The 21,553-nt window shown below is 34.6% G+C and overlaps 1 protein-coding gene across 3 annotated transcripts in view; it reads right to left on the bottom strand.

Annotated features, from left to right (window-relative positions):
• Positions 1 to 21,553, bottom strand: part of INTS7 (integrator complex subunit 7) — a 108,318-nt gene that overhangs the window by 67,994 nt on the left and 18,771 nt on the right. For all 3 annotated transcript variants that reach the window (XM_016430141.2, XM_001366601.4, XM_056815895.1), the window contains 3 exons: positions 18,076 to 18,213; positions 8,917 to 8,963; positions 2,189 to 2,388 (listed from right to left, as the gene is read on the bottom strand). In XM_016430141.2, the coding sequence (XP_016285627.1) occupies positions 2,189 to 2,388; positions 8,917 to 8,963; positions 18,076 to 18,213 (385 nt within the window). The remainder of the gene's footprint in view (positions 1 to 2,188; positions 2,389 to 8,916; positions 8,964 to 18,075; positions 18,214 to 21,553) is intronic.

Here is a 21,553-nt window from a genome sequence, read left to right on the forward strand (position 1 = left end):
CTAGAAACTGTAAAAATAATAAGCAATGAGTTGATTATTGATTATAAACTGATTTGATACTCTGCTTTACTGTGCTTACAAAGTATCTTCAGTTTATATCAATGAAGTGAAGCTTATAAGTGAACTTCTCTTCTGGGCCAGGAGCAAGGATGCTAAGGAGACTCTTGTTATAGAAAAATAAACTATTTATTGAGAATATAAGGATAAAAAAAAAGGATTTCTAACTCAAAGGGATTCTAACTCCACTCAACTCAAATAAAACTCCCTGGTTCCACAAGAAACCGCTTCTCCTGTTTCCACAGGCTACACTGATCCTTCCTGATCTGGCTAACCCAAATTTTTACCATTCTATAATAAACACTATTATCCTTATATGAAGTATATAACTCTTAACTCCAAGTTATAAAAATAACAAAGGCTAGCTGGCTGAGCCTCAGCAAGAACCAAGTTAGGACTCTGAGTCTTAACAGACTAAGAGTTCAAACCAAAGACCAGGTCTTTCTTTGGTCTTCTTAGATATAAAGACAATTTACTAAACTGCAATAGACAGTCACTAGTGTTTCCCAAGTTGGAAAAGGAAAATCACTTAGCTCCTTCAGGTTTTTCCTTCTTTTCCTCCTACCTTAGTGAGGAGAGAGAGAACTGCTCCTACCACTCCAAGAGAAACTATCAGAGACCAACTGCCAAAGAAAAAATTACCCCTCCCCCACACACTGTCAACATTTAAAACGGACACTGTCTCAACTCTGTTTCAAACTCCAAATCTGTCTCAAGCCAGCTTCTCTACTTCTTATCGCTAAACTAATATAACAAGACTTAAGTTCTAATATCATCATTATATAATTGAGAAAAAAGCAGCTTTATTTAAAGGTAGATAAGGAAATAAATGGAAGCCAATCAACTTAAAAGACTTCTGAGCTTTTCAAGCACTTTATAAATTAACAGCACAATCATTATGGAATAGGATGTCCCCTTCCAATTAGGAATTTGGACACTGAATTTCTCTTTGAAACTGAAGCTAATGAGAACCAACTTAAAATTCACACTTTAGAGGTTGGTTTGTAAATGTGTTGTTGATGAGACTGGGGTACTTCAAAATTTCAGGGAGAGACTTAAGGTAACCCTAAAAAAAGTAAGTTAATCATTTAACATGTAATTAATGTAGAAAAACTTAACACTTGGAATTTTAATATGTTTTCAAAGACTACACACAATTACAGAAGTTATAATGACTGATAAAGAATAGTGGAGAAAAATGAATAGTAATGATTTACTTGTATTCATATAAACACTGTTCCCATATCGGTCACAACTAAAACTGTTTTCTGGGTCATAAATGAAACAAAAAGAGAGAAAATGAAAACTGGAACAGAAGATAAATTTCTATAAAGAAGCAGGCAAAAGTTAGAAAACAAACTGGAAAAAGGTGGCTAAAATAAATGAGCTTGTATACAAAAATCATAACTAAGCTTTGAAAAGTCTAACAATAAAGGAAAAGCAAGAATCTGGTATGTATATGCTTCAGGGGGAGGAAAAAGTGAAGACATGGCCATGGATCAAAGAGCCCCCTAACTCACACCTAATCCATGGCCCCAGAAACTTAGTTAATATTTTAAGGGAATAGTGGAAGAAGAAAAAGCCTTAGGGTACGTGAATAATTACAAAGGCAGTATTATAAATGGCTATACATAGGTAAAGACCTATATATATATATATATATATATTAGTATTTTGGTTACTACTATCTCCATCAATATCTGTACAACTTCCCAAATTATGGGCTATAAACCAAATTAAAATTAACAATGTTGAATAAAGCAAACTTTTCATTTCCCCATAACAGAGATAAAGTAACTGAAAGATAAAAGGCTTTGAATATGCAAAGTAGAAACACACTATTTTTCAGGATGGTATTCTTAGAGAAATAAAAATGTTTTATCTGGTAAGGAAAAGGTTTCGAATGACCAGATGTGAAACTACCAATTATTTTTTCTTAAGGATATACAAAAATATTGGTATAGCAACCACAAGTAAAAAGCAAATATATGGAGGTTACCAGAGAATGAAGATTAAAAAAAAGTCATCAAAATTAGAACACCTATTTTTATTGTATTTATGAGGTGTGAACTACAAGTTTATTAGCTGTAATTGTCTGAAGAAATGATTTAATAAAGAAAATAAAAATTACCTGCTTGGGAGTATCAACTAAAGATGAAGCAGCAAGCAGTGTAAAAGTATGCAGTGTAACAATGACCATCTTGGTAGAGGGATAGGAAGTGACCAGCTGTTGTAGGAGTTGGCGAGCACTGGAAGCCAGGCTTGCATCATGATGCATATGTTGTAATATGGGGATCAATTTCAGTTTCAAGTCTACTGGTGTAGCTAAACCTAGTGCAAAAAATAAGTGTTATGGCTCCCAGATAACTAAAATTACTGCTTGTCCCAAGCAATTCATATACCATTAAATAGTCAAATAAATCTAGTTCCAGATAGGCTTTAACATGGCAAAACAAAAGTAATAAACAACAAAGAAAAAAAAGGCTTTTGTTCTATATCCCCTTTTAAGATTAAAATTCATGTGACTTATGCTTCTATTTTCATTTCTTCTTTCTTTAAAAAAAAAGTTTGTTGACATTTTTCTGTCTAGGGTGTTCCAAGAAGACTAGCACCACTGGTGTAAGGGCTTGCTCATCCACTTATGGTGTTTATCTTTCATCCAACTCTTACCTATGGCTCCAAGAAGTTGTAGCATGCTCAGCATCCACAGCCTAGTAAAACCATCTCTGCAAATGGGCTAACCTAGGTTGAGGATAACCAACTGGCCTCAACACCTCAGTCAGGTGGGGTGGGGGGAGGGGTTGTCTCTATCCTAAGCATGTGAAGTCCTCCCCCCAGTGAAATGGGTGGATGAAGACAGTTAGTTCTAACAGTCATGAAAGCAGCTGAAGCAGGTGTTGTAAAGTGCTTAGAGCAGAGTCAAGGCACTATCATGCACTGCATCTCAGGCCATCATCAGTCATACTGAATTTTGCCTTGCTACTGTACTTATAAAGCACCTGGAACAAAGTAGGTATTTAATAAATGCGTGTTTCCTTCCTATATTAAAGAGAAGGTGATATCTCTATTTTAAAGCCTGTTTAAAGAATATACTTTTTCCAAACTATATAGCTCATCGTTTCAAATATACCTAAAAAACTCACCTTCCATCTTAGAATCAATATTATGTATTGGTTCTAAGGCAGAAAAGCAGTAAGGGCTAGGGAACAGTGATTAAGTGACATGTCCAGGATCTTACTGCTGGGAAGTGTCTGAGGCCAAATTTGAATCCAGGCCCTTCTGTCTCTAGGCCTGGTTCTCTATCCACTGAGTCACCTGGTAGTCCCCTCAAATATACTTCTATTAATCATTTTATCAACAAGCATTCAGTAAGAGGTTACTATGTCCTAAGCACTGTAATAGGCACTTGATATACAAAGAAAAAACCCAAACAATCCTCTTCCCAAACAAGCACATGTTGGATCTCAAAAAATATAAGTGGATATGTAATATATATATATATATATATATATATATATATATATATATATATATATATATATATATATATAATAAAGTAATTTCAGGGGGGTAAAAAGAAGATATGGCATATAAATTAAGTTGTGAAGGAAACTAGGGATTCTGAGAGATAGAAGTGAAGGAAGACTGTATTCTATGCCATGAGTTCTTTCAAAGAGAGAGAGTTAAAGAGGAGGAAGCTCAGAACAGTACCTCAGAAGTAATAATTGCTAGCATTTAAATAGCACTTTACAACTATTTCATTTATCTTTAAGACAACCCTGGAGGAAAGGAGCTATTGCTATCCCCATCTTATGGATGAAGAAACTGAGGCAGATTTAAGTTATGTGACTTGCTCTGGATCATACAGCTATTGAGGTAACTGAGGGAGGATTTGAATCCTGATCTCCCTGGTTCTAATATCTAACCACGGTATCAATTACGTACCTTTAATTGTTAGTGGGCAAAACATGGTGATTCAGCAAAGGAGACTAAGAAGGAATGGAAAGATAGGTAGAGAGAAAATTAGAAAAAAGAAGTATCACAAAAACTCAGAGAGGACAGTATTTATTAAGAAAATGTCAATAGATTTAAATCCTGCAGAAAAATCAAGAATGAGGCCTGACAAAAAGGCCTTTAGAATCAACAATTAAGAAATTATTGGTAATGTTAAAAAGAAGAGAAATAGGAAGAGAGCTAGAGTGAATAATAGAGACAAGTGTTTTTAGAAGAGGGAGATATGAATATATCTTTTGGCAAAAGGGAATAAGCTAATAGATTGGGAGTCTGAAGAGAACAGAGGGAGAATCAATCAAAAGAATGAGTTTTGGTGTGTGGAGTAGGAAAAAAAAGATAGAGGTCCCTGAGAATGCTTCAATCTTCTCCGTAAAGTACCAATGAAGGTTGTCTGTTGAGAGGGTGAAAAGACCAGGTGATCTGGAGGTTTCAAGAGATCCTAGTTTTGAACATATTTCCTGTATGATAGGAGTCAAAACAGTAAAAAAAAATATATCATAGGATAGTGATGAAAATTAGAAATTAATGTATATTTATAGTGGACACAAATTCATATTTATGGGTGATTTCCTTCAGCAATAGTTAGTAACATCTGAGTAGAAACAGAGGAGGCAGATAGTGGTAGTAATGGAAGTAGAGAGGGCAAGAAACTTGCAGGGGATAAGGCTTAAGCTAGATAAGGAAAAGAAGCACCATCTCATGCAGCCAGCTCTATAACACTATACTTTTCTCTGCAGCCCCCCCCCCCCCAGTTGTTCTTTCCTTCCTTCAAATGCCATACATTATAAGGTAAGGAAGATTCCCATTCAGATCCTGAAGCAAAAACCTCTAAGATTAATTGGTAGATATAACATATTAAGTCTAAGTTTTCCAGCTGTTCATGTTATTTTATGAGGTTTTTCAGTATTAACTTTGTGGATTCACCTTTTATTGTTCAATATTTAGTGTAAAAATTTCCCTTCTTATTTCTGAAATAGAGAGTTCTGCAGAAAACAATTATTCTGTCACCTTGCTAATAACATGATTCCTAAACCTATTCATTTTACAGATGAAGCAACTGAGGCTCAGGGAGATTGATTTGTCCCAGATCATACAGATAAGAAGCACATCTGAAAAATGAATCTATATATAGGTACAAAGGGTCTCAGAGGTCATCTCTTAGAACTACTTTACAAATGAAGACAATGAGGTCCCAGGAAGTTTAATGTCTTTCCTAAGGTCTTTTAGAGAGTAAACTTCAAATTTGAACCAGGTCCTGACTTTAGGGCCAGGGCTCTTTCCTCCATAAGCACACCTCTTTCCTTTTTCCAAGGCCAGCACTCTCTTCCACAGCACATTGTAAAAATGTACAAAAACCTACTGTGGTTATTTCTTAGTCATGGTGTTTTCCTAGTTACATTTCTAAGATTTTAGGTACAATTGGCTATTGCTTTCTCTTTCTTGTTGCTATGGGCACTTTAAAACTGTGAATTTCCTTGGAGTACAACTTTGATAGTGATGTATAGCATCTATAGTACCATTATTTTTGAAGTAATCTATGTTTTTAAAATATCCCTTTTCAAGGGGGAAGCTCCAATGGCTCAGTGGATTGAGAGCCAGGCCTAGAGATAGGGAGATCCTAGGTTCAAATCTGGCCTCAGATACTTCCAAGCTGTGTGACCCTGGGCAAGTCACTTAACCTCCATTGCCTAACCTTTACTACTCTTCTACTTTGGAATCAATACACAGTATTGTAAGACAAATGGTAAGTTAAAAAATAAAATAAAATGTCCCTTTTTGCCCAGTAACTATAGACTAGGTGATTAAAAAATTTCTACCAGGAGTGGGTTTGATGCCTTTTACTATCCATATCATTTTTTATTACTAGTTTGGAAGCAGTATGGGGTATTTAGGGTTAGGTATAATGTGTTCCTTTTCAGTATTTGCATAGATTTTCTTTGTGGCCTAACAAGTCAGTCGATTTTATACAAGTATAGAGAAAACTAGAATAAAAAGTTACATTTAGAGCGAGAGGAGCAGAACCAGGAGAACATTGTACACAGAGACTAATACACTGTGGTATAATCGAACGTAATGGACTTCTCCATTAGGGGCGGTGTAATGTCCCTGAACAACTTTCAGGGATCCAGGAGAAAAAAAAACACCATTCATAAGCAAAGGATAAACTATGGGAGTGGAAACACCGAGAAAAAGCAACTGCCTGAATACAGAGGTTGAGGGGACATGACAGAGGACAGACTTTAAATGAACACTCTAATGCAAATACTATCAACAAAGCAATGGGTTCAAATCAAGAAAACATCTAATGCCCAGTGGACTTACGCGTCGGCTATGGGGGGTGGGGGGGAGGAAAAGAAAATGATCTATGTCTTTAACGAATAATGCTTGGAAATGATCAAATAAAATATATTTAAAAAAAAAAAAAAAAAAAAAGTTACATTTTTTTTTTGTTATACTGAAATGCTCCTTATCTATCAGATCTAATTTACATAATATTATCTTTAGTCCTGTAATTTTTTCTTATTCATCATTTTATTGATAATGGGGTGTCAAATTTATTAATTTTAGGTAATCCAGTTCTTTTTAAAAATTTAACTTAAACCAATTACATATAATAACAAATTTCCACATAGTTGTCTTGAGTTATATGATTCAAATTGCCTCCCTTCCTCCTTTCCTCCCTATTCCCAAAGCTGGGAAGCAATCCACTTTGGATTATACATATATTATTGTTCAAAACATACTTCTATAGTGTTCATTTTTTAAAGTGAAAATAATCTTATAAACCCAAAACATATACACCCAAATAAACAAGTGAAAAATTGTATGCTTTTATCTGTAATCCTACTCCAACCATTTTTTTCTCTGGAGATGGACAGCATTCTTTGTCATAAGCCCCACAGAACTGTCCTGGATCATTGTATTGCTGAGAGGAGTTAAGTCTATCATATTTGATCATTTCACAAATATTGCTGTTACTGTATACAGTGTTAAAAATCTTGTTCTCACAAGGTTTTTTTCCTTTGTAAATTTTGCTAAATAATTATTAGCTATATATACCTACCTATATTCAAAATTAATATAATCTCATTTTATGTTAAACATATTACATAACAGCTTTCCTTATCTTTTAATATATTTTGGTCTTACTGTAACTTGATTGAATGTCATTAATTCTATTGTCACTTAAGCCAAGTTAGAAGTTACATATTAGAATTCCAGGTTGTCTACTAACTGTGAAGTTCAGTTGACCACTTTCTCATCACTAAAATGGAATTGATAATAATTGCACTAGCTAATTTACTAGGTGTGAGGATTAAAGGAGAATATAAGAGACAATATAATCTTAACCTATTATATAATAAATGCTTTACTTTTAAACAAGGATAAGTTTGGCTAACAACCACATTTCTTGCTTTTACTCTAAAGTCATCAACCATTTACAAAAATTAGCATTTATATACACAAATTAAAAAACTATATATAAAGCCATAAACTGTCTGCTTCCTTGGCTCTTAAACTCTTCCGAGAACCATTTTTCATATTTAAGTATAGAATAACAAGACAGCTGGAATAGACTTAAAATATTTTCCTTGTATCAAGTATCCAAAGTTATCATGGGTCTAAAGAAAGAAGCTTCACTTTTATTGCTTATGAGCACAACCCAAGATCTAGGATATGATGGCAAAGAGCCACCTGCCAAAGATGGAAAAAGATGAATTTTTTATTGTTAACACAAAATAAACATGTGTTTGGTTTTTTTAAACTGTCAATGATCATTTAGAAGTCTACACTTCAGAGTTGCATCCTATGTTAGGATAAGGTTCTAACAGTGTAAAATCACCAATAGTTAAGATTATCCTTGAAAATTCCTTTAATTTCCCATAATAGTAAAGTATTTCTAACTAGATGGAAGAGGAAGCTCATTTCAAAAGGTAAATAGAGGGCAGCTAGGTAGCTCAGTGGATATTGCCAGGTCTGGAAATAGGTTCTGGGTTCAAATTTAGCCTTAAGACACTTCCTAGCTGTGTGACAGAAGGTAAGAGTTTTGTATGTGTGTGTTTTTTAAACAGGGCAAATGAATCTGAGATGGGGACTATGGAAATAATTGAAGGTAATTTTTATTTTCCATATTTTTACTATACTTGATGAAGTGACTGATTAGGAACAGGTAGCAGAAAAGATTTCTATCAAAAGAAAAAATAAAAATATGTAAAGATTTAGCTAGCATAAAAACATGTTAAAAGAGAAAAATTATGTTTAAAAAGGCTAGGTACATAAATGTGATTATTACATTAGAGGGTGATCATACCACCACACAATTGTTGCTTCTTCAGATTAATTTTAAGACAAGAGAAAACATAAAGATGACAAAGAAAATATTGTGGAAGCTTTCTAATTGACCAGGGAAACTAGGAAGGCTAAATAAGGTTTTCCCTCTCATTAGTTCCACCATCATAATCAGAATGGACTGTCTGGGGGTATTATGAAGAAGATATTGTAGGATTATGCTCAATGGAAATAGATATTCACCTTATGGGAGATAACCACAGAGCAAACAACAGAGTCACATCTCAAGTGATTTAACATAAAGTGCTATATAAATGTTAGCTATTATTACCTCTCATTTTATACTTGCTCCAAGGAAAATGTTGACAGGGAATTGATGGGCAGAACTGCCAGCACTATTTAAATAATTTCTTCTTTTTTTTTTTTGTCAAATGCATGCATAGGTCTGATATACTATGATATATAATTAAATTATCCTAATTAACTCAATAGTGCATAAAGCAAATATAAAGAAAAACCCATTTGTTTCTTATTATGAATATGGCACTTACGCACCTTGAATCATTTCACTGATTTTGTTACAGATTCCTGCAGCGAAGTCTCTGTGGAAAGAGGATAGATGTTTAAAGACATCTTTAGTTAAATTCATTGAACTTTTCAAAGGACTGAAAAGAAATTACTTTATAGAACTCTCCAAAACAGCTGGTGATCTCAAAAATCTAAAACCTCTAAAACTAACTTTAGTAAGTCTTACATAATAGTATACAAGAGTTTTCAAGCCCATAAAATGTGGACTAGCATCAAAGAACTTGGAAAGTGTCTAACAAATCATATAGTCCAACCCCCTCATTTAAAAGATGAGAAAACTAAAGTTTTGAGAGACTAAATTACTTGTTCTTAGTCACCTAAAGAATAAATAGCTGGAGAGGATTTAAAGAGAGGTTCTTTAACTTTAAATTCAGAGCTCTTTCTACTATTCCACACAATCTCTTAGTTCTAGTCCTTTAATGAAATTACATCCTTTACTTCCCATCTTAGAATTTCCAATCTTACTAAGTCAATTTAATTCAAAAAACATTTATTAAGTATCTGCACCGAACAAGCCAGAGTCCTAGGCATTGGGGGGGGGGGGGGGGAATTCCCCACCTCCAAGGAGTTGACAATCTAAAGTGGATGATGGTAGTAGTCTCTTGGTAACCGAGGATGACAATTGTCTTTGTGCGTTTTCATCTATGGTGTATAGATGAGTGTGCACAAAGACACTTGTGCATGAAGGAGATTTAAGTGGAAAAGTCGATGCACAGAGACCGTCCCACTCTCTCGGCGTTGGAAGCCTGGGTCCAGTGGCACGAAAGGTCGTTACACCTGGAGACTTCCTCAGCTGCATTGGAGTGCTAATAGGTCATATTTAAACCTTACTCTCAGTGAAATCAATTCTGAGAGGGAAGAGCTTCTAAATCCATTGGGGTCTTGAATTCTATCTTATCCTACAGGGAAAGTGAGAAGGGAAAACAAAGGGGGATAGGTAAGGGGCAGAGAGTACAAAAAGGGAGGGAAAGAGAGGGGGGAGGGAACTTAAACAGAACCTAAAACTTAACAGAACCTAAAAAAAACAAGAAGGGAACAAAAAAGGAGGGACCGGAAAGGGAAGCATATTAAATGAGGGGATTAGGGAGATTGGTTAAACATAAACCACTGGTTTAAAAGGATATAGCAAAAGAAGAAAGGACAGAACTAGGAGAGGATATTAAAATGCTGGGGAATACACAAGTGACAATCATAACATTGAACGTGAATGGGATGAACTCACAAAGAACGAAAACAAATAGGAGAGTAGATTAGAATCCCAAATCCTACCATATATTCCCTACAAGAAATACACCTGAGGCAGGTTAGAATGAAAGGTTGGAGTAAAACCTATTGGAACTCAACTGATGGAAAGAAGGCAGGAGTTCCAATCATGATAGCTGACAAAGTCAAAGTAAAAATAGATCTGATTAAAAGGGATAGTGAAGGTAAATACATCCTGATAAAAGGCAGAATAGACAATGAGGAAATATCATTAATCAACATGTATGCACCAAATGGTATAGCATCCAAATTTTTAAAGGAGAAACTAGTGAAATTGAAGGAGGAAATAGATAGTAAAACTATACTAGTGGGAGACATGAACCTACAAGTATCAAATTTAGATAAATCTAATAAAAAAATAAATAAGAAAGAGGTAAAAATGTGAATGAAATCTTAGAAAAATTAAGAGCTAATAGATATATGGAGAAAAACAAATAGGGACAAAAAGGAATACACCTTCTTTTCAACAGCACATGGTACATTCACAAAGATTGATCATGTATTAGTTCATAAAAACACAGCAAACAAATGCAGAAAAGCAGAAATAATAAATGCAACCTTTTCAGATCATAACCCAATAAAAAAATGATCACCAAGGATACATGGAGAGCCAAATAAAAAATTAACTGGAAATTAAATAATGATTCTTCAAAATAAGTTAGAGAACAAATCATAGAATCAATTAATAATTTCATTGAAGAAAATGACAATGATGAGACATCCTTTCTAAATCTATGGGATGCAGCCAAAGCAGTACTCAGGGGAAAATTTATATCCTTGAGTTCATATATTAACAAATTAGGGAGGGCAGAGGTCAATGAATTGGGCATGCAAATCAAAAAACTTGAAAGTAAATAAATTAAAAATCCCCAGAAGAATAAACTGAATTAAAGATCCTAAAAATTAAGGGAGAAATTAATAAAAGTGAAGGTGAAAGAACTATTGAACTACTAAATAAGACTAGAAGCTGGTATTTTGAACAAACAAAATAGACAAAGTACTAGTCAATCTAATAAAAAAAGGAAAAAAGAAAACCAAATTAACAGTATCATAGATGAAAAGGGAGACCTCACCTGCAATGAAGAGGAAATTAAGACAATGATTAAAAACTATTTTGCTCAATTATATGGCATTAAATATGCCAATCTAGGTGATATGGATGAATATTTACAAAAATAAAAATTGCCTAGAGTAACAGAAGAAGAAATAGAATTCTTAAATAATCCCATATCAGAAAAAGAAATTGAACAAGCTATCAAAGAATTCCCTAATAAAAAATCCCCAGGGTCTGATGGATTCACAAGTGAATTCTATCACACATTCAAAAAACAGCTAATCTAGCCTCAGACACTTCCCAGCTGTGTGACCCTGGGCAAGTCACTTGACCCCCATAGCCTAGCCCTTACCAATCTTCTGCCTTGGAGCCAATACACAGTATTGACTCCAAGACGGAAGGTAAGGGTTTAAAAAACAAAACAAAACAGCTAATCCCAATAATAATCAAACTATTTGACATAATAAGCAAAGAGGGAATTCTACCAAATTCCTTTTATGACACAAATATGGTATTGATTCCAAAGTCAAGCAGGTCAAAATCAGAGAAAGAAAACTACAGATCAATCTCCTTAATGAACATTGATGCAAAAATCTTAAAATGCAGTACTAGCAAAAAGACTCCAGCAAGTCATCACAAGGGTTATTCACTATGATCAGGTGGGATTTATACCAGGAATGAAAGGATGGTTCAATATTAGGAAAACCATCCACATAAGTGACCATATCAACAAGCAAACCAACAAAAATCACATGGTTATCTCAATAGATGGAGAAAAAGCCTTTGACAAAATATAACACTCATTCCTATCAAAAACACTAGAAAGTGTAGGAATAGAAGGGCCTTTCCTATAAATAATAAACAGTATTTATCTAAAAACATCAGCAAATATCATCTGCAATGGGGATAAACTAGATGCATTCAGGAATAAAACAAGAATGCCCATTATCGCCTCTTTTGTTTAACATTGTATTAGAAACACTAGCAGTAGCAATTTGAGAAGAAAAAGAAATTGAAGGTATTAAAATTGGCAATGAGGAGACCAAGCTATCACTCCTTGCGGTTGATATGATGGTCTACTTAAAGAATCCTAGAGAATCAACTAAAACGCTAGTGGAAATAATCAACAACTTTAGCAAAGTTGCAGGATACAAAATAAACCCGCATAAGTCATCAGCATTTCTATATATCTCCAGCACATCTCAGTAGTAAGAATTAGAAAGAGGAATTCCATTTAAAATCACCCTAGACAATATAAAATACTTATGAATCTATCTGCCAAGACAAACACAGGGAACTATATGAACACAACTACAAAACACTTTCCACACAATTAAAAAAACATTAACTGCTCATGGGTAGGATGAGCTAACATAATAAAAATGACAATCCTACTCAAACTTATTTATTCATTTAGTGCCATACCCATCGAACTACCAAAAAACTTTTTTTACTGAATTAGAAAAAAACATAAAAAAAGTTAATTTGGAAGAACTAAAGATCAAGGATATCCAGGGAAATCATGGAAAAAAAAATGCGAAGGAAGGTGGTCTTGCAGTACTAGATCTCAAACTATACTATAAAGCAGTGGTCATCAAAACAATATGGTACTGGCTAAAAGACAGAAAGGAGGATCAGAGGAATAGTGACCTCAGAAAGACAGTCTATGATAAGCTCAAAGGTCCCAGCTTTTGGGACCAAAATTCACTATTTGATAAATACTGTTGGGAAAATTGGATGACAGTGTGGGATCAACATCTCACACCCTTCACCAAGATAAACTCAGAATGGGTGAATGACTTGAACATTAAGAAGGAAACTATAAGTAAATTAGGTGAACACAGAATAGTATACCTGTCAGATCTTTGGGAAAGGAAAGATTTTAAAACCAAGCAAGTCTTAGAAAAAAAAAATCACAAAATGTAAAATAAATAATTTTGATTACATCAAATTAAAAAGTTTTTGTGCAAACAAAACCAGTGCAACAAAAATTAGAAGGGAAATAACAAATTGGGAAATAATCTTCATAACAAAAACCTCTGACAAAGGTCTAATTACTCAAATTTACAAGGAGCTAAATCAATTGTACAAAAAATCAAGACATTCTCCAATTGATAAATGGGCAAGGGATATGAATAGGCAATTTTCAATCAAAGAAATCAAAACTTAATAAGCACATGAAAAAGTGTTCTAAATCTCTTATAATTAGAGAGATGCAAATTAAAATAACTGAGGTATCACCTCACACCTAGCAGACTGGCTAACATGACAGCAATAGAAAGCAAAGCATGCTGGAGGGGATGTGGCAAAGTGGGGACAATTAATGCATTGCTGGTTGAGTTGTGAATTAATCCAACCATTCTGAATGGCAATTTGCAACTATGCCCAAAGGACGCTAAAAAACTATCTGCACTTTGATCCAGCCATAGCACTGCTGGGTTTGTACCCCAAAGAGATAAGGAAAAAGACTTGTATAAGAATATTCATAGCTATACCCTTTGTGGTGGCAAAAAATTGGAAAATGAGGGGATGCCCTTCAATTGGGGAATGGCTCAATAAATTGTGGTATATGTTGGTGATGGAATACTATTGTGCTCAAAGAAATAATAAACTGGAGGAATTCCATGGAAATTGGAACAACCTCTAGGAAATGATGCAGAGCAAAAGGAGCAGAACCAGAACATTTTACACAGAGACTGATACACTGATACAATCAAATATAATGGACTTCTCCATTAGTGGCAATGCAGTGAACATGAACAACTCAGAGAGATCTATGAGAAAGAATACTATCCACATTCAGAGGAAAAACTGTGGGAGGATAAAGACCAAAGAAAAACAACTGCTTGATTATATTGGTTGAGTGGGGATATGATTGGGGATATAGATCCTAAATGAAAAACCTAGTGCAACAAACATCAACAACACAGAAATGGGTTCTGATCAAGGTCACACATAATACCCAGTGGAATTGTGTATTGTCTACGGGAAGGGTGGGGAGAGGGGATGGAGGAATAGAATGATTTTTGTAACCAAGGAATAATGTTTGAAATTGACCAAATTAAAAAAAAAAAAGAGTCAAGGCTTAAAAATCTGTGCTGGGAAAATGGAAGTTAATAACTATGAGACATCAAGAAACAAAGTCAAAAGAATGAAAAAATAGAAGAAAATGTGAAGTATCTCCCTGAAAAAACAACAGACCTAGAAAATAAATCCAGGAGAGATTATTTAAGAATTATTGGACTGCCTGAAAGCCACAATAAAAAAAAAAAGAGCTTACATAGCATCTTTCAAAAAATTATCAAGGAAAACTGCCCTCATACTCCAGAATCAGAGGGCAAAATAGAAATGGAAAAAATCCACCTATCACCTCCCAAAAGAGATTCCAAAAAGATAATTCCTAGGAATATCATAGCCAAATTCCAAAACTCCCAAGTCAAGAAGAAAATATTGCAAGTAGCCAAAAAGAAACAATTCAAATATCATGGAGTCACAGCCAGGATAAAATAACTGCTTCTACATTTAAAGGATTGGAGGGCCTGGAATATGATATTTCAGACAACAAAGGAGGCAGAACTTCAAGGCAAGAATCACTCACCCAGCAAAACTAGGCATAATCCTTCAGGGGAAAGAAATGGGTATTCAATAAAATAGAGAACTTTCAAAACATTCCTGTTGAAAATTTCAGTGCTGAATGGAAAAACTGACTCAAATACAATACTCAGGAGAACCACAAAAAGGTAAATTTGCAACTCCAAAAGAATTTTGTCATTATTAGGACAGTTAGAAGGAGTATACATAGAGGTGAAGGGTATGAGTTGAATATGATGGGATGCTATTAAAATAAATTCAGGCATAAGAAAAAGGAATGCATTGGGTGAAAGGGGAAGGGAATAAAATGGGATAAATTATTGTACATAAAAGAGGCATGAATGACCTTTTATGTGGTGGGGAAGATGAGGGAGGTGGGGCGGAGGTGGGGTCATATGAACTATACTCTCATGGGATTTGGCTCAAGCTGAGGGAAAAATATACAAAATCAGTAGATACAAAAATCTACCTTATCCTAAAGGAAAATAGGAGGGAAAAAATATAAGAGAAGGAGGTGGGGCTGATAGAAAAGAGGAAAATTAGGTGAGGTTATGGTCAGAAAATAAACAGGTGGGGGCAGCTGGGTAGCTCAGTGGATTGAGAGTCAGGCCTAGAGATGGGAGGTCCTAGGTTCAAATCTGACCTCAGATATTTCTCAGCTGTGTGACCCTGGGTAAGTCACTTGACCCCCATAGCCTAGCCCTTACCACTCCTTCTGCCTTGGAGTCAATACACAGTATTGACTCCAAGACAGAAGGTAAGGGTTTAAAAAAATAAATAAAAATAAAAAATAAACAGGAAAACAGGATGGAGAATAATACACAACAATCATAATGGCACAGTTTTTTTTTACAACTCTCTAATAATATATAAAAGAATACAAATATATAAGAATACAAGTTATTCCCCAGTTGATAAATGGTCAAAGGATAAGAACAGGCAGTTCTCAAAGTAATTAAAGCACTCTTTAGTCATGAAGAAATTGAAGATGAAAAGATTTCTAAGTCATTTTCAATTCTAAATTTTTCTAATTCTAAATCTGTGAACCTTTTAACACTGTTTTCAAAGAGTTCCTCTAGACCCATAGACTTAAAAAAAAAAATGGAACCTTTGGTTTCATTCCAGCAAGAAAGTTTCCTCCCCCAATGTGTATGTCATGCAACCCAAAGCCCAGGCAGTTGTCCCCTTCATAAATGATTTTTAAACTGGACTTCTATGATCTTGGAATCATCCTGAGAGGTCCAAACCCCAAAATCTGACAGGGAAGGTGTAATAGAGGCTCCTCAACTAGGAAAGTTAAGGTAAGAGAAGTGCTGGAGCAGTGACACTAAGAAATAGGGTAAAGGAGAAGCTGGGATTCTCACTCCTTCCCCCCACCCACTTCCTGTCTCTCTCAGTTAGTTTTAACAGCTCTTCTCAGATGGTAAGTTTAAAGCAGCTTTCAAAAGACTAATTTCATACTATAGTACTTTCTAAAAGGGATTTGTTGTAAAGAAAGAAAGTTAGGGATTTAGGACAGAAAAGAGGGAATTTATGGTTTCCCTACTCTACTATGAAATTCAATACAAGGAAGTAAGGTTGATTTATCTCTGAGGGGATATTGTTGATAAATTGAAAAGGATCTTCAGAGTTGTGCCCCAATCTTTTGATGTTAATTCACTAGCCAAGAATTCAGAGCAGTGGCCTGCTAGCTCCTGATCTCCACAGTTCAAGAGAGAAGAAGTGATCAGTTTCAGATGCTGATTTCTTAACTGTCTCCCTGACCAAATTCTTCTTTGGAATCTTCCCTTCTCTCCTTGATTGACAGTCCTTCAAGCTTCCATTCTTTGCATATACTTGCCAACTTCATTAATGTAATCTCTTCTTCACAAAGGGTCAGGTTTCTCTAAGAAAACATTTCTACTTTACATTACGATGCATGTTAAATAGGTCTCATTTCAAAATTCAGCCTTAGATGGAGAGTACCACCCACTTTAGTCTGAATTCTCAAACATCTAACTACAGAAAAACTCAAGACAATACAGCAGCATATTGTGGGTCACTATGAGCCTCATAACATCCACAAGCTTTTGTTCTGCAACTTATAATATTACTGAGTTGTTTTTGAGCACGAAAAGTTGTTAATTGCTTGTTCAGTCACACAGTAAGTGTTAGAGCAGGGATTTGAGTCTATGCTTTCTGACTACAGGGTCAGTTCATGTGAACTCCACTTTGCTGCCTCCCTGGTATCATGCTCCCATGTTACACACACACTCCAATCTCTTCCACTAGACTAATAGGGTATTGACTATTATCTTTTAATAGTTTTATTATGATAATTTAAGGCTATTACATAAAAATTACATCTAGATTAAGTCAACAATTTAAATTTCTACTAGATACAGAGCACTGGGTTATCTTTTAACTTAGTGGCTCAATTAAAAAAAAGAATCTATGAAACTGTATCCTATACTTGACTCAAATAAATTCTCCCAGCCTAAACTTGTGTCACTATACATATTCTGAAAGCTATTTCTGGACCACCTATAACTATAACTTTTAATCTAAGTATATTATTAATATACTGTCACTTTGACAGTGATCGTAACAAGACTATTAATAATTGGGTATAATTTCATATCCAGGTATGACTGTGAAAGGTGATTAATATAATGCTCTTAGTATCTGAGACTGTTGGTAAGTAGGAAAAAAAATTATAAATATAAGAGATAAATTATAAATGTAAGAGATAAATTTCTTAACAATTTTTTAAATGGAGAAAATATATCGTTTTTTGTTGTAAATTTTTAATAAGAGACAATATTTCCAGAAATTATATATAAATTACAAGGAAGCAATAAAATTTATTCTTAAAATAAAATAAAACGGAAGGAATAAAAGGCTAGTGTCCATTGAAGAGAGATTATCTCTTCAGCAGAAGCTGATTCCTTCACAGTCTTTCTTCTTTCCACATATGCTGACCCTCTTTGTAAGTTTACTACACACATACTTTACAAAATAGAAAATGGTACTTAATGTTTCCTCTATTTCATAATGTATGTTAATCTTTTTTCCCCAACTAGACCTTAACTCCTTTTAGGGGTGAGACTATGTGCTATGCATCTTTTATATTCCCCAAAGCAGGGCAATGACTATTTACTAGGTGCTTGAAAAATATGAACATTTACTCGTTCAAAATACTAAACTTGGGAACCTAAAAGTTAAAAGTATGTACTTACTTGGACTGTGCAGAGAAATTAGCAGCAGCAAACACAGCAGCTTCAACTTCCACATTATCATGTGAATCTAGGCTCTGACGAATACTATGATGGGCATTCTTTCTCTCAGGAATGATGGATGCCAAACTTCCCAACATCCTATAGTATTCCAAAGATAAAGAAAATAGATGAATTTAGAGTCAAAAGGGGAAGTGTTGTAAAAATGGAGATTTGAACCCTAGACTTCAATCCCCAGAAGTCCTTGGTATTTCCCAGAATTCCCTATAATCTCACCTGAGTCTACCTGGGTGAGATCACAATTAGTATTTAAACTGGCTGTAATGCCTACTTCGGCTCTTCCTCTACTCAGCCATTGCAATATGTAGTAAGTAGGCTGTGAATGGGCTAATCAACCCTAGGCACATGGTTTATTATTTTGTATCCTTGATTTCTAATAATCTTTAATAAACCTCAAAAAAGATAATACTTTTATTATAGAAACTAATTGAATTTTTACAGTGTTACACTTTATTTTTAAAAACTAGATTGGATGAGTACTTTCATAGGCCATATCTGAATAAAAAGGTTGGTTATGAAAATGATGCACTGAAATATAAATATTCCTAAAAACATGCCTTGAAGTATTACTTTATTAGATACATTGTAGAGAAAAATAGCTTTTGAAAGTTCTCAGGTATTGTTTATTAATAGATTAAAAAATAATTTACATGAGACTTAATATTTTCAATTCTCTGATGAATGTTTTTTTTAAAAAGCAAAGCAAAGGCTAAATATTTTTTGCTGTCATTCAAAAGTATCTAAAAGAGGGGACCAAATACTATGTAGAATCTTTCTGTATCTGCAAACACTAGTAACATGATTTTAAAAACAAAGCATTCTCTACATAGCTGTATAGTTTAGCAAAACAAATTCTCCCATTAGCCATGTCTAAAAATGTTTATCTTGCAGCATTTTAAAGTCATCACTTCTATGTGAGGAAAGCAATGGAGTCTTTTCAAGTTTTTACTATAATAGTACTTTTTAAACCCTTACCTTCTGTCTTAGTATCAGTGATAAGACAGAAGAGTGACAAGGGCTAGACAATTGAGGTTGTGACTTGCCCAGAAGTTTCTGAGGCCAGATTTGAATGCAGCTTCTCCCAACTTCTGACCTGGCTCTCTACCCACTGAGCTATGTAGTTGTGCCCCTATAATGTTATTGTATAAATTGTTTTATTTCTGCTCATTTAGATCTGCATCAGTTGAAAAAAGCCTTTTATGTTCCCTTCTAAAATCATCAATTTCATCACTTTTATAGTATAATAATAGCATTACATTTCTATACCACAATTGTTTGATCAGTCCCCAATTGGTAGATAATCCATTTTGTGTAATTTTTTGCTGCCACAAAGACTTCCTTTAGGAATTTTTGAATATATAAATCTTTTCCCTCTTTCTTTGGTTTTGGGTACAGGTCCAGTAGTGGTATAGGAGAGTTAAAGAGTATATTCAGTTTGTTAACTTTATGTAGTTTGTTAACTTTCCGGGCACTGTCCTAAATGTAGTATGATTTTAAAATTTAGAACATGAAGAGAACTGAATCCCTCATCTACACATTCCACAATAAAATCTTTAACGCTTCAAACAGTTCAGTGACTGGAAACTCATGGAGCTACAATCAAGTGATCATAGTCAGAGTATTATTCAATCTATTGAAATGTAATTATATACTGCTTTGGAAATTCTACAAATTCCTTCCAAGTATTTGTTTAATATCATAAACGTTCTCAGGGGAACTGCTATTCATTTTTTTTTTTAGTATTTTACATAGTAAATAAATTACAGTTGTAGCTAAGAGGTGTGTATGAGGCACCATCTAGTAGTGGAGAGAGAACTGGTCTTGGATTTATGAAGGTGTAGCTTAAGGTCATACTTCTGATACTTATTAGCTATGTGACTATCAGCAAGTCACTTAAACTTCCAGGACTCCTTTATCAACAATACAAACATTAGGCAGTAAGATGTATTTAAAGAATTTCCTCACTGAGAGATCCCCATGCTAATTAAATAACAGGTCCAGATTGAAAAAAAAAATATTTTTAATTTTACCCGGACAAACTCAAATCATTTTTTCAAGGACAGAAAACAAAAGTTTATTCTTGATGGTCACTATTAGCAGAAACACTTATAAGTGCCCCGATATCCTTGCAATAACAAGGATCTCTGAAAAGACTCTTTTCTTTTACTTACTAAACTGACTAAAAAGAGGGGAAGGAGCAATAGCAGCCGGAGGGCCCTTAATAAGATACAATTTTAACAGAACAAAGTAGTGGGGGGAGTGAAAGTGGGAATGGCACCAACAACCAGGGAGAATTAGAAAAAGCCTCTTGAAGGGGTACTTTTTCTGAGCCTTAAAAGGCCATTTTGCCTTCCTAAAGGTATAAATGAGGAAGGAGAACATACAAGGCATGAAGAAATGAACAAAGCCAGAAAATGGAATGTCATGTACAAAGTAATAATAGGCCTCATTCTGGCTAAAGTGTAAAGAGTATAGGCTAGAGCTAGATTAAAAGGACTTTAAATGCCAGAGAGGATTATTTCATTCTATAATAGGGTAGGAATTAGTAACTTTCTTTTGTGCCACGGACCCCCCTTTGAAAATTTGGTTAAACCTATGAATCCTACCCCAGAATTTTTTAAAATTCATAAATGAAGAAAATATTGTCATTTAGAGATCATTGCAAATAGAGATAACTTTTCCCCCCATCCATATCACAAATCGTAGGTAAAAAATATGTATAATAGAGACACTAAAGCTTCGTTATTACTACAATTTCACTCATCTCCAGGCAGTCTTCTTGACTTTTCACAAGGCTTTTGTCTTTTCACCCTGTAGGATCAAATGAAGTTCATTCCACTTTCTGGACTACTTCTTATACTGGAAGTATTTTCTAGCCTATAGCTTTTTCCGCTGATTGCCTAGCTCCCCCTAGAACCTCTACTTTAAGGAAGAAGTCTATGCCAATCATGTGTTTATTTCTCTGCAGCCTGCACTGCATACTCTTCTCTTTGTTGAACGTTGGCTACTATGCCATAGAAATCTTTTCACTTTGGAAACTAGCTCCTGTGCTGGGCTACTTTCTCCTTGTAAGCACCTTGAGGGAAAGGTCTATATTTCCTTCTTTTTGTAATTGCATTCCTCAATATTTTGCATAAAGCCTGGCACAGGACAAGTGCTTAACAAATGCTTGTTAGATCTAACTTCCATTAGCAGGGAAGTGATATGACTGGTGCCATAGGATTATCAATTTGGCATCTGGATGAGGAAAAGGTTGGAGCTGGGAGAGTATGGGATACAGGAAGACAAATGAGAAGCTACTGAAAAACTCCAGGTGAAAGGTGATGAAGGCACACACCAAAGTGGTTGTGACAAGGGGGAGAAAGGGAATTGATGTACAAGATATTGTGGAGATTGACTGCATAAAGATTAACACCTGATC

The sequence above is a fragment of the Monodelphis domestica genome, chromosome 2, assembly GCF_027887165.1.
Source record: "Monodelphis domestica isolate mMonDom1 chromosome 2, mMonDom1.pri, whole genome shotgun sequence".
Lineage (NCBI taxonomy): Eukaryota > Metazoa > Chordata > Mammalia > Didelphimorphia > Didelphidae > Monodelphis > Monodelphis domestica.